At 44.3% G+C, this 14719-nt stretch overlaps 2 protein-coding genes across 2 annotated transcripts; both read right to left on the bottom strand.

Annotated features, from left to right (window-relative positions):
* Positions 1–3559: 3559 nt before the first annotated feature.
* On the bottom strand, positions 3560–5089 carry LOC306923231 (26S proteasome non-ATPase regulatory subunit 3-like; the record flags this gene model as incomplete). Its single annotated transcript, XM_079501263.1, has 1 exon — positions 3560–5089. The coding sequence occupies one exon, from the start codon at positions 5087–5089 to the stop codon at positions 3560–3562; it is 1530 nt and encodes a 509-aa protein (XP_079357389.1).
* A 6069-nt stretch (positions 5090–11158) lies between these two features.
* On the bottom strand, positions 11159–12367 carry LOC306923230 (spastin-like; the record flags this gene model as incomplete). Its single annotated transcript, XM_079501262.1, has 1 exon — positions 11159–12367. One exon carries the CDS (start codon positions 12365–12367, stop codon positions 11159–11161), a length of 1209 nt encoding a protein of 402 aa, XP_079357388.1.
* Positions 12368–14719: the final 2352 nt, after the last annotated feature.

The following is a 14719-nucleotide window of genomic DNA, read 5'->3' as shown; positions in this document are numbered from 1 at the left end:
GAACAGGGCAGAGTGAACAGCTGAGGGGACATCCATCCATAAATGGGCTGAGGGAACAGGGCAGAGCGAACAGCTGAGGGGACATCCATCCATAAATGGGCTGAGGGAACAGGGCAGAGTGAACAGCTGAGGGGACATCCTGAGGGAACAGGGCAGAGTGAACAGCTGAGGGGACATCCATCCATAAATGGGCTGAGGGAACAGGGCAGAGTGAACAGCTGAGGGGACATCCATCCATAAATGGGCTGAGGGAACAGGGCAGAGTGAACAGCTGAGGGGACATCCATCCATAAATGGGCTGAGGGAACAGGGCAGAGTGAACAGCTGAGGGGACATCCATCCATAAATGGGCTGAGGGAACAGGGCAGAGTGAACAGCTGAGGGGACATCCATCCATAAATGGGCTGAGGGAACAGGGCAGAGTGAACAGCTGAGGGGACATCCTGAGGGAACAGGGCAGAGTGAACAGCTGAGGGGACATCCATCCATAAATGGGCTGAGGGAACAGGGCAGAGTGAACAGCTGAGGGGACATCCATCCATAAATGGGCTGAGGGAACAGGGCAGAGTGAACAGCTGAGGGGACATCCATCCATAAATGGGCTGAGGGAACAGGGCAGAGTGAACAGCTGAGGGGACATCCATCCATAAATGGGCTGAGGGAACAGGGCAGAGTGAACAGCTGAGGGGACATCCAGCTGAGGGGACATCCATCCTTTCATACACCACTTTGGTAACAAAGAAAACTACTAGTTGTCTCCACCAGGCCGAAGGCACGGGGAGAGAGTATGTTTTGCACTCTGTCCGTCCGTCCGTCCGTCCGTCTGTGAACAGCTAATCTCTGGCACCGTTAACCCGGTCGATGCCAAATTATGCACACACACTCCCTGGAGGCCATGATGAACCTCTGCTGCAAAATTTCCAGAACGGCCTGTTATATAGCGCCACCAGGAGGCCGACTTTTGAAAAACACATTTTTTGATGTTACTCCTCCAGATTCTTGCCCAAAAATCCCGCAAATCGTTACACACTATCTCTATAGTCATGTGTTCAAGATAGATTTTTCTGATATTTTATATTCCATCCTAATTGACTAACATTGGCTTTCATAGTTTGCAGGATTGGCCCTTTTGAAACAAAAAGCCTCAAATCATGAACGCAGCGTGCAATTTACGGGAAATCTTTCACAGACTGTCCTACTCGGCTGAGGAATATATTCCACCCTTTTCACATTGGCCTGTTATAGCGCCACCAACAGGTGGATTTTTGCAAAACACATTTTTGGAACAAAATGCCTCAAATCATCCAATTGCCACCAATGGTGTAAGAACAAATGGCACCCCTTTCACACTTCGTAACTACTTTTTGAATTTTGGCATGGTGTTAGGAATGGGCATAAGGTTTTCAAAAACCATTGCAAACTAATTTGGCTCGCCCCCTAGTGGTCGGTTTGCAATGAAACCACTATTAGATATGTCAGTATATGGTTGGAAGCCCAAATAATTGATAGAAGAGATTTTTCAATGGATTCTGTTACCATTGGGTGTGCTAAATAACATACTAAAAGTTTACGGAAAACGAACAACTTGAAAGGCATCATTTTCCATGCCATGAGAATACTCCTTAAACAACCCAGAGGGGGCAGTGCTAGCCAGATGTTTGTCACTGCTGGAGTGAGGACTTTTAAAGCACTTCTAAGAAATCTAATGTTTAAGTTTATGAAAAGGCTGGATGTGTCAAAAAACAGTATCATTGTAGCACTTTCAAGCCCCTCAGTGAGCTGTTCACGTTATACATCAAGTTTAAGGGTACACTGGCTAAAATGCCTGTATGTTCTGCCTGTGGGTTAAGTTATGTAAGTTATGTATTTGTTTTACATTATTTTATGATTTGTATTGCCTGTTGTATCTCCTGTATGTTAACCCCGTGTATGCATTCCTATGGACCCGAGTCTGCTAATAAAGTTGAATTGAATTGAATAGCACTTTATAGTATATATGTATAGTATAGTATAGTATAGTATAGTATAGTATAGTATAGTATAGTATAGTATAGTATAGTATGTATAGTTTCATTATATAGATATTCCACTACGTTCTCAGCTTACGCATGTTTCATGATAACTACTTTTTGAGTGGTGTAAACCACTCCTACGACTGGCTTTGTTAGTTTACGTGTCTGTCTGTCTGTCTGTCTGTTCGTACCAAAAAATGAGCATGGTTGCTATGGTCACCCAGTTCACACGGGTGTGATTTCATTACGTCAGACATTACGTCAGACGACAGCTGATCAGTCTATATAAGACCTTACACCACTCAGTTCACACAGGTGTGATTTTTATGTATGTGATGTATTGCCATGCTTTTTGTTCTTGCTTAATGTAAATCGCTCTGGATTAAGAGCGTCTGGTAAATGCCTACATTGTAAATTGTGGCGTTTGAAGCACCCAGAAGTGTGGCGGTCAGTGCCGGAAGTACCCTGTTGACTACGGTTGGCTCGTGCTGGAACTCAACTTGAACGTCCGTCCACCTCCATGAACGTCCTGCAGTTCAGCTCTGGCCATGTAGGCCTGTGACATCATGTGGGTCAACCAGTAGGAATCATCGAGAGGGAAAGAAAGAAAGAAAGAAAGACAGACATCATAGACTGGCCATCTGTAAGAGGAAGAGAATGGCAGTGGATTTGGCCTAAATATGGAGTCATGCATCATAGATATATATGTCATAGAGTAGACGACTGGCACCAGACTGGTCACATGAACTCCAAGATTACATTGTTTATTTAAACCTATCTTTGTGTGTGTGTGTGTGTGCATGCGCGCAATGTTTTTGTTTGTTTGTTGTCTTTGCTTTTAGTGGGCTCGCTGTATAAAAAAAAAATCCTTGGCCGACAAAAAATAAATCCTTTGCCTCCAGATTAGCCCTTAATTAACATTAATTAACATTAAGGGTATAAATTCAGACAGACACGCCCATTTGTAGATAACTTGCACTTATTACAGAACGACACTGTAAACATTGAAAGTATTTATTTTTCTGCCTTATATAGACAGGAGTACATAGTTTTATTGAGACATTTTGTTTGCTTTGTGCATGGTTCATGGAGACACCAAGGTAGGAAGCAATTCAAGCCAAAGAAAATTCACCTCAGAAGGGAGGGGAAATGGAGGTGTAGGACAAGACAAGCTCTAACTGTGTGTTGTAATCATAGAGTATATATATAATAGAGACTGAACTGGCGCGAAGCTCCGCCCCCCCAGCTATTCATGTCAGTGGAAGTTGCTCAGTGGCGTTTTGAAGCACCCGGAAGACTGCCGGAAGTCCCTCCCAGGACCTCAACTTTGAGGTCCTGAGTGACGTGGGGGAAACCGAGCGCTCAACGTTAAAGCCCAGCTGCACGGGGTTTCCCGGTCATGAATCCACGGGTCCGCCTGTAGTCCCTCCTCCTACCACTAGGACCCAGAGCTTCAACCTTGGTTGTAACAGCAGGCGACAGCCAGACGGATTCCCCAGAAGTGCTCGTCTGTTAAAACGCACCGTAAGAAAGAAAAGAAGAGTACATCATGGGAAACTATCGTCGTCATCCTCGGCCATCTCCTTGGCAAACTCCAGGTCCTGCTGCTCCCGCTCACGACATTCCTCTGCCGACTCCAGGTCCTTGTTGTAGGCTTTGGGAGGGAACCTCATGGCTTTAACAGACATGTTGTAGATATCCAGACATAAAGAGATCCTCTGATGGAACGCCATCTGAGGTTCTCGGGTCCCATAAATGTCCACGGCCTCTTTTGACTGGACGAAACCCTTCTCATGGTTTATCGCGGCATCTATCACTCCATCATGGATGGCCTTGGCCACTATGTATTCTGCGTCCTTTGGACTGTCCAGGTGTAGTTTGAGAGCAATGTCGGCCAGAGAGATCCTGGAGTAAGACAGACTGATCATACGCACCCCAGTCTTGATGACATTGTGCCTTAGTCGGATTATCAGTGTGTAGGTTCTGTCTGCCTGGAACTTCTCTCCAAACTGTTCCAGGACCTGACTGAACTTGGCCAGGTTCCCTGTTCTCATGACCTGCGTGAGGAGGAAGTAAGGCATGAGTGATCTTTTGAGCGACGGCTGTCTGAACTGCAGTCTTTCAGGAATCTCCCCCAACAACAACTCGACCACTATCAGTAACTTATGGACTGTCTGTTTGAAGCCCACAGCAGTGTGCTGAGGGGCCTTCCTCAGAGCATTGATTAGAGTCGTCCTCGCCTCAGAATACTTCAGCTGGATGGCCTTGATACGACCTGTGTAGTACAGGTATCTGGCCCATTCGTTGTTGTTGGCCAGCTCAGGGAACACAAAATTGGACGCCAGTCTCTCTGCCTGGTCATACAGGTTAAACTGTAGGTAGTTCCTAAGCAGCAGATTCAACAGGACGGCCTGACCGTCAGTATCGTGGCGCAATGCTGCCGTGCGCAGACGCGTGTTGAGGAAGCTGCGGATGGCGCCCAACTGGTTGAGGAACTCGTAGACCCGTGCGTGGTAGTAATAACACTTGGCAGAGATCAGGTCCAGAGCCCTGCGGTTCTGCGACCCAATCTTCTGCATCAGGTCTTCTGAAAGCGTCTGGGCCTCAGAGTATCTCTTGTTGTTGGTGAGGTAGACGACCACTAGAAGCTGTAGATAGGCCTCCACCTCAGGCAGGAGAGGAGTGGAAGCTGCTTTGCCCGTCCTGGGACAGAACTGGACCTGGCTTTCAGTCGTCTCCATGGGCTCTCCCAGGAAACCCAGCAGGCAGTCCCTGGCCGTGGCGTTGCTGGTGTAGAAGCCGGACACGGCTTTGTGCAGAACATTGGAGTTGAGGCGGCGGCAGGTGGAGGGCAGCGCGCGCAGTGCACGGAGAACGAAGCGAGGCTCCTTTCCCGACACAGCCTTCTCTATCTGCTTTACATTCTCATTGATGTCTTCCAGAGTCAGAGCATCAAGCTCCTTGGGGGCTTTGGCCATGTTGTCTGACATCTCTATGTCCTGAGGGCAGGGCCTTGAATCTTTCTCCTTGTCAGCTTTTGAGTCCTTGGGTTTCTCCCGTCGATTTGACAGGGTCATTTTTTCTCCTCCCTGTCTCTGTAACTCTGTCTCTATATTTCCTACTAACTATTCGTATCTCAGTGTCATCCTGTGACTACCAGCAGAATATTGGTATTGAGATCACGTGTTAATAATGGTTGTAATATCTTATAAAGAATGTAGGCTGGTCTGACATCACACAGAACACAAACGGTTGCATACATACCTAGCAATGCCGATTTATGCATAGGCGTTATTATTTGTACACATTTCTCTCTTTAGTTTTTCTGCACTCCTTGAAACTGTCATCCATTTTTGAGGGGCGCTAGCCCCTCCTATATACAGGTTTAATGTTTGTCTTTAGTTCAATGTTTGTTTTGTAAAGGCATTGAGAATGAAGGGCCGCCTTAGATAGCACTTTATGTAGACTTAGATAGCATTTTCTACAGACTTATAGCATGTTACGTAGACAGCACTAGAATTGCATTTGATGTAGTCATAGCACTTTATAGTACATATGTATAGTATAGTATAGTATAGTATTGTTTCATTATATAGATATTCCACTGTTACGTTCTTAGCTTACGCATGTTTCATGATAACTCCTTTTTATGTATGTGATGTATTGCCATGCTTTTTGTTCTTGCGTACTGTAAATCGCTCTGGATTAAGAGCGTCTGATAAATGCCTAAATTGTAAATATTGTCTCTTTATTGTTAATGGCGTTTAATGTTTGTGTTGGCACCGTTTGTTTTATATCACCATTACATCACCTATATAATAAACATGAGTTAGACTTGAAATATTAGCACCCCTCACTTCACACGGGTGTGATTTTTAAAACATCACAAACCCTGACCCTTCAAAAATCCAATAATGCCTCATACAATTTGTAGTAATCTGTGCTCAAAATCAAACAATGCTTTTAGATTATGAACACAGTCAGTCAATAGATAAAAATCACACCCATGTGAAGTGAGGGGAGCTCTTATCATTATCATCATACATCATCTCATGAACAACTGAATTTATGTGACTGGTTAGCCGATTTGCTCATCGACATAAGACGTACATTTTCCCTTCATTGTCAACGGCCTTGAATGGTTGTGTTGCCACAAATTTACGTCATATTTGGCGGACATTTGACCTAATTTCTGACCTATTTCTCCTTTTATTGTCAATGGCAAATATGAGACGTGTGGGGATTACATTTACGTCATATTTGAGGCACAGCCTCACATATGACCTAATTTCTCCTTTCATTGAACTGAAATTAACTGAATTCCTGTGATTAGCCACAACAGGTTGCCTTCTTCAGGGTATAAGAAGGCAACCTGTTTGTTGAAACGTTGGAAAAATAAGGTTTATGGCATCGTGACTACGAGCTGTGCGGCCTCTTTCCTTTCTTACACCGGGGCTCCACCGCGTCGCGTCTCCGTCACCGTCAGGGAATGTTCCCTTTTTAATCAATGAAGGGTGGCTCCACTGCCTGCGTTGCGTGACATTAACGCGTGCATTAAAATTGAACCGGTGTGTTTTTTTACGCACGCAACGGAGACGCATCGCGTCCGGTGGAGCCCTGGCGTTAGTCATAGGTTAACAGACTGAACATTGTAGCACTGTCCAACCCTGCTAAGAGCTCTGTTAGGCTGTCATCCAAGCTATGGGCGGCGGTGGCTCAGGGGTAGAGTGGCTGGATGGTAACCGCAAGGTTGCTAGTTCGAACCCGGGCTCCCCCAGAGTTAGTGTCGAAGTGTCCTTGAGCAAGACAATGAACCCCCAATTGCTCCTGATGTGCTGGTTGGTGCCTTGCATGGTTTCTGCTGCCATCGGTGTATGAATGTGTGTGTGAATGGGTGAATGTAATGCACAATCTATGTAAAGCGCCTTGGATAAAGGCGCTATATAAATGCACCATTTTACCATTTTTATGGATGACTGGCGCTTTAGCCTGTATGTACAGAGATAAGGCAGATGCCGATATGTCCCCTTGTTTATGCTTTTATTTATAGTTTGTTTACCGTTATGTTTTTATGTTTTCTATGTTCTGCCCTATGGACCCCTCTGTGAGTGTCTTGAATAAAGTTTGAATTGAAAAATATTCCAGACAAAATCATGAAAACACGCAAATGACACTGCACGGCGTGCACGCACTACTGTACATATCGACCCACAATTGTAAATTGCAACAAGTTACTTCTGGCTTCGGGGGATCTGTAACATTATTACTTCTGGCTTCGGGGGATCTGTAACATTATTACTTCTGGCTTCAGAGGATCTGTAACATTATTACTTCTGGCTTCGGGGGATCTGTAACATTATTACTTCTGGCTTCGGGGGATCTGTAACATTATTACTTCTGGCTTCGGGGGATCTGTAACATTATTACTTCTGGCTTCGGGGGATCTGTAACATTATTACTTCTGGCTTCGGGGATCTGTAACATTATTACTTCTGGCTTCGGGGGATCTGTAACATTATTACTTCTGGCTTCGGGGGATCTGTAACATTATTACTTCTGGCTTCGGGGATCTGTAACATTATTACTTCTGGCTTCGGGGGATCTGTAACATTATTACTTCTGGCTTCGGGGGATCTGTAACATTATTACTTCTGGCTTCGGGGGATCTGTAACATTATTACTTCTGGCTTCGGGGATCTGTAACATTATTACTTCTGGCTTCGGGGGACCTGTAACATTATTACTTCTGGCTTCGGGGATCTGTAACATTATTACTTCTGGCTTCAGAGGATCTGTAACATTATTACTTCTGGCTTCAGAGGATCTGTAACATTATTACTTCTGGCTTCAGAGGATCTGTAACATTATTACTTCTGGCTTCAGAGGATCTGTAACATTATTACTTCTGGCTTCAGAGGATCTGTAACATTATTACTTCTGGCTTCGGGGGATCTGTAACATTATTACTTGAAATGTATGTTATAGATCAAGATGTTTATACATTTGAAAATTTGAAATGGGACATTCTGCATAATGAGTACTTTTACTTTTGGTACTTTAAGTACATTTTGATGACAATACTTTAGTAGTCAAGTACATTTTTAACTCAGGACTTTTACTTGTAACAGAGTATTTATATATTGTAGTATTGATACTTTTACTCATTCCCCATGGGCGGCCAGGCCAGAGAAGCAGTAGACTCTTTACTCTTTACTCGAGTAAAACATTTGATTACTTTTTCCACCACTGCCCAGTCATAACAGCTGAAGCTGAGCGGTTTCTACAAAGAGAACCAAGATATTTATACGAACAGGAACATGTGAATGCACTTGCCACGCGTTCTCCATGGAGAGCATTCTTGTTTTCAATGATCGATACGTTTTGAAGGAAACATGTATAGTGAGTGATATATTATTTATCTGCAGTACACTTTATTCTGAATTACACACACACACACACACACACACACACATCTCCAATTTTAAGTAGTTTATTCTTTATTTGCTGCATCTGTTATACAAATTGTAACTACCTACATCAGATTGACTGTGAGAGACTTTGAGGTGAACAGTCTAACAGACAACTCATCTGTTGAGTGTTGATGATAACTGTGGAATGGCTTAAGCAATGCTTGTCTTATGCTACCATCTAGTGGTGACAGGTGGTATTGCTACATGCATCTGACCTGAAACTAACACATTGTAAAATAATACAGTAATGTGACAATGTCAAGAGCTAGCTGGTCAAGATAAATCTTCCTTTGAATGGCCATCGTCACAAGTGAGCAGCTCAGTATACTACTTGGGAACGATACAAGTTGGGAATGCAGTACGCTGTACCCATTTGTGTCCCTTGTACTGTATGCCGATATATTGACTTCCGTGACAAACATGCCAAAATATAGAGTTCAGGTCAGCATATGACATCAGTACTACAGTATGACATCATCGATGACATCAGGGTACTCCATATAAGGACATTTGCAGATGTATCAATATTCTTTGGAGATGCGCTGGTGGAATGGAACCAAATGGACTAAATTATTTTCGCTGCTATGCCACCAAAATGTGGAACGCCCTACCAACAGTCATTAAGACATGCAAATCCCTTGACTCCTTCAAAACCGCTCTCAAAGGGCACCTACGGACGGCTGCAATTCGAAACTGGCCCCCGTAAAATCTGAATCCCCCACCACCACCCACCCCTTTTCCCCTCACTGTATTTTTCGTTTCCCTTTTACCTCCTTTATGATGAATTCCTGTTCTGTTCTTTGACTATATAGAAGTGTCTATTTGTACGTCTCTAAATGTTTTGATGAATTGAACAAGGTGGACCCTCTTGTAAACAAGTGTAATGCTTAATTGGGTCGTCCACTCACAGTTAACAGTCTTTGTATTGAGTTTGTGCTTGAAATGTACTGTAATTCTGCAAACTGTTAATAAATATTTCAATCAATCAAACAAAAAAACCCTTACAGGACTATAATGAGTGTGTGCAAATGGAACCAAATGGACCCTTACAGGTCTGAGTGTGTACAGAAACAAATGGAACCAAATGGACCCTTGCAGGTCTGTATCAAAGTGTGTACAAATGTTGCCAATATTTGGCCAGTGGTTCAGTCAGATAACTCACGGATAGATTGGATATGGGTCTTGCAAACACTGTCCACCCACCCCTAGTAATGCAGCATACTGTATTAACCCCTCGAGTATATCTGACTGAACTAACTCCGCAAGCTACAGTACGTATCATTTATAGTGTAATCTGTTGATTAATGTTGATATGGAGAACCGCTAACCTAATGTATACCTGTCTGAGGGTCCAATTCTGTTTTGTTTTAATAATTTCTATCCCACAATTTTATAACCCATTTTTCAAAGCAAAGTTACTATATTTACCCAGGGTAACTGGACTAAGCATCAGATACTTGTTTACAGCCAGGCCCTGCTCATAGAACATTTCATGGTAGTTGTTCAATGCCTTGCTCAAGGGCACTTCAGCGGTAGTAATTTTAACGTGCCGGTCCGGGGATACGAACTGGCGACCTTCCGGTATCAAGACCGCTCCGCAATCCGTTCGGCCACCGCTGCCACTAACACCCCTGTGTCAATTATCTAATGTGATCCTGGGCTCTAAAAAAACATTTATTTTAATATAACATAATATTTTGGACCAAACAAATAATTACGAAGAAGAAAAACAACAAAAAGAGTGTTGTAACGTGCCGTTTTTTTCTTCTAATTATTTGTTTGGCCCAAAACATTGTGTTTGTCACAACTTGAGTCGGCTTTGTCCGCAGCGTAAACGTCTTTAAATAAATACTTTTTGAAAAGTCTATGAGGAAAATGAACGGGGAATTATTTTCCGGGTCTCTCGAGGGGGCGGGACAGTGACGCTCTATTGTCACAGTAATGGGATGTCAAACTTATTACTAATACTAATGTATATTGTTTGACAAATACCAAGCCACCAGATGAAAATGTACTTAAATAAATAAAACAATAAAATAATAATCATTATTATTTATCTCAGAATTATGCTGTCGCCAAACAAAGTCATTGTTCCACTGTGAATACATGTTCAGAGTCTGTTGAGGGACGCTGGGTTTTATACACAAATCTTCAAAGTCTTTACCTTGGATGCTCCGCACTTCACTAGCAGCCATGTTCTGGACTTGGTCTGGTCTTTACCTTGGATGCTCCGCACCTCACTAGCAGCCATGTTCTGGACTTGGTCTGGTCTTTACCTTGGATGCTCCGCACCTCACTAGCAGCCACGTTCTGGACTTGGTCTGGTCTTTACCTTGGATGCTCCGCACCTCACTAGCAGCCATGTTCTGGACTTGGTCTGGTCTTTACCTTGGATGCTCCGCACCTCACTAGCAGCCATGTTCTGGACTTGGTCTGGTCTTTACCTTGGATGCTCCGCACCTCACTAGCAGCCATGTTCTGGACTTGGTCTGGTCCCATGGATGCTCCGCACCTCACTAGCAGCCATGTTCTGGACTTGGTCTGGTCCCATGGATGCTCCGCACCTCACTAGCAGCCACGTTCTGGACTTGGTCTGGTCCCTTGGATGCTCCGCACCTCACTAGCAGCCATGTTCTGGACTTGGTCTGGTCTTTACCTTGGATGCTCCGCACCTCACTAGCAGCCATGTTCTGGACTTGGTCTGGTCTTTACCTTGGATGCTCCGCACCTCACTAGCAGCCATGTTCTGGACTTGGTCTGGTCTTTACCTTGGATGCTCCGCACCTCACTAGCAGCCATGTTCTGGACTTGGATGCTCCGCACCTCACTAGCAGCCATGTTCTGGACTTGGTCTTTACCTTGGATGCTCCGCACCTCACTAGCAGCCATGTTCTGGACTTGGTCTGGTCCCAATTCCCTAATTGGCCCAAGTGCAGCATCCTTGGCTAATGAAGTGAGATCGCTTCCAGAGTATCCCTCAGTCACCTTTGCTAAATGGGCCATCTCTCGTGTGTTAAGTGGATTCCCGTGCTTTCCCAAAAGATGTCTGAGCAACATGAATCTTGTCTCCTCATTTGGTAAAGTCACATAGATTATCTTTGTAAAGCGCCTGAGTACTGCTTCATCAAGCTCCTGGGGCCTGTTAGTGGCACCCATTACCAACACTCTGGCATCTCCTCCTGAGTGAACCCCGTCGAACTCAATGAGGAACTCGGTTTTTAATCGACGACTGGCATCATGTTCTCCTTTGCTTCTTTCACAAAGCAGGCTGTCGATTTCATCAATAAAGATGATCGAAGGCTGTACTTCCCTGGCAACAGCGAACAACGCTCTGACAAGCTTCTCACCTTCTCCAAAGTATTTAGAGGTCAAACTGGCAGCACTGATGTTGAAGAAATGAGCATTTGACTCCTTTGCAACAGCTTTAGCCAACATGGTCTTCCCATTTCCCGGAGGACAAAATAAAAGCAAGCCGTGCGCTGGACTTCTCAGGCAAGTAAACAGCTCTGGATTTAATGAAGGAAGGTTAACAATCTCCTGGAGTGCTTGCTTGGCCAGGTCCTGCCCAGCAATGTCTTCAAAGCATATTGTGCCACTGTCAACAATTTCATCAAGGATCAAATTAGCCAATTTGCTGTCCACAGTCTTAAAGTTTTTCATGTCTGTCTTTTTGGGCTGCTTCATAGTTGATTTTCCATTTTTCACTTTTCGCACATGTGGAGTGTCCTTGATGTCAATGGGTCTGGGAGCAGGACTGGTAGTAGTGGAGGGTTTGATGTGATTGCATGCACCTGGTCCAACCTGTCTTTTTAGATCAGGCTTCGACTGGGGTGGAAGATCCGTTGGGACATTCTGAGGACTGGGGTGGAAGATCCGTTGGGACATTCTGAGGATGGGTTTTCCTCTTAGATCCGTTGGGACATTCTGAGGATGGGTTTTCCTCTTAGATCCGTTGGGACATTCTGAGGATGGGTTTTCCTCTTAGATCCGTTGGGACATTCTGAGGATGGGTTTTCCTCTTAGATCCGTTGGGACATTCTGAGGACTGGGGTGGAAGATCCGGTGGGACATTCTGAGGATGGGTTTTCCTCTTAGATGCCAGTTCATCTTCCAAGATGTTAAGTCTTTCTTTTGCCCTGTGGAGATAAGTCACCATTTTCACTTTTGCCTGATCATACTGCTCTCCTTGTCCTGACCTCAACAGCAATACCGCTTTCAAACTCTGCAATGCTTTTCTTGTACCACTGAACAGCTTCTTCCTTCACACCTGTATCATCTTCAGCTTCTTCCTTCACACCTGTACCACTGAACGGCTTCTTCCTTCACACCTGTATCCACTGAACGGCTTCTTCCTTCACACCTGTATCCACTGAACGGCTTCTTCCACCTTCAGTCGATGCTTCATATCCATATGAGTGAAAAGGCTGGGGTGATCGGTTTATTTTTCAAACACAGTTCTTATATGAAGCGACCTAAAATCGCCCTATGGAGATTTCACTGCAAATAAAAAAATACATGAACCTGTGTATAGGCGCCCTCTACTGAAAGTGACATCAGACTCCGGTGCTCTATACGATTCACTGATTTAAAATCGATACAGTAACTATTTAGCAAAGACATGAAATCTGTGTGAAACACAAATAGAGCAGTTTTTAAGGGAAACATTTATTATGGATATAAAGTAAACACAGTGAATCTCTGCCAAATACATGGACATTATATGTGAACACATATGGACAAACCTGCAGGAATCATATTTTGTCATTTAAATTGAAGCATTTAACTCCCATATGATATGGTTATATTCATGTAGAAAATGGATCTGAAAAAATAAACACAATTCTAAATCTGACAATTGCAAAGAGTTATTCAAACAACAAAGTATATGCAAACAAAGCAAATTAAATAGCACTAAATTACAGTACAGTGCTGAGTACAGTATTTGCATCCATGGGACCCCCAGAAAGGTCCACGGATGGGTCCATGATCAATAATCTGAGTTTTGGGATGCAAAATGCACCCCATTAGCATCACTGACCAGCCCAGAGGTCATGACCTCTGACCTGGTGAGTGACCAGCCCAGAGCAAGGAAGCTTAAGGAAAGGAAATGGTCACGTGACTGGGCTGCGCCATGACACTTTCATGGACACTTTCATGGGAGCCAAAACTCACACCGGAAGTTCAATGAATACATGGCAGTGAATGGATCCGGCTGGACCAGCTCATAACAAACATTATTTCTGAACAATTGAGACTTTTGTCATATAATCTTTTCAGGAATATAAAAGAAGACATATCACAAGTCGTTTTCTAATCACTTGCTTTTCGATGTGCACAGAGTGCACAGTATATAATTGTATTTGAGGATCTAAACAGCGGCAGGTATCGTCTCTGGCTCGGAGCAGGGCCGCTTTTAGGGTAGTGCGAATGGTGCGGTCGCACAGGGCGTCGCGCATGCGAGGCCTCGCGCTAGGCAGCGTAAAAAAATAAATAATAATATAATACAAAAATAATAATAATAACTTTCCATCTCAGAGTCAGAGCTAAAATACAAAAAATCGGCCACATTTTGCTTACATATGATATTTCACATGACAGATTTGAGTGCCTCCCTCCCAGCCCCAGGCTCCTCTATACTCTTCCTATAGGCTCAGTCTGTGTGAATGCGTGATCAATCAAATGCTGCAGCGCACGTGAGTGACGTCACCCCATTCGACTGGTATCACCCCATATCATCGGCGAAATCATCCGTTATCAGCACGTTTGAATGGGGCCAGAATGTCCATACTGGTATCCTCACTGTTCAGTATGTCATTATCTGCGATTGTAGCATTGTCATTAGCACTGATGTCCTGACGGAGGCGCGCCGTGTCTGGTGGCCATGAGCTACGTGAGGCACCGCCGAGCAAGGCGCTAGCCGAGCGAGTCGCCGTGCCGAGCGTTGCGAAGGCCACCAGACCCGAGTTACGTCCTGATAGACAGAGAATAGTATATATTAGTAGCTCCTAGTTCCATCATGCACCAAAATAACACCAGGGGGGAACCTTGACCAGGCTATGTGGTGAGGATGCCAGTATGGACATTCTGGCCCCATTCAAACGTGCTGATAACAGATGATTTCGCCGATTATATGGGGTGATACCAGTCGAATCGGCTGGTGACGTGGTGTAAACAATGTCGGTGCTACCATGGTTCATTGCGGTGTGCCAGTTTGGAGGGAAACTTGAATTTTGGAAC

The sequence above is a fragment of the Electrona antarctica genome, assembly GCF_951216825.1.
Source record: "Electrona antarctica genome assembly, chromosome: 5".
Lineage (NCBI taxonomy): Eukaryota > Metazoa > Chordata > Actinopteri > Myctophiformes > Myctophidae > Electrona > Electrona antarctica.
This window is presented reverse-complemented; position numbering and strand designations above follow the sequence as displayed.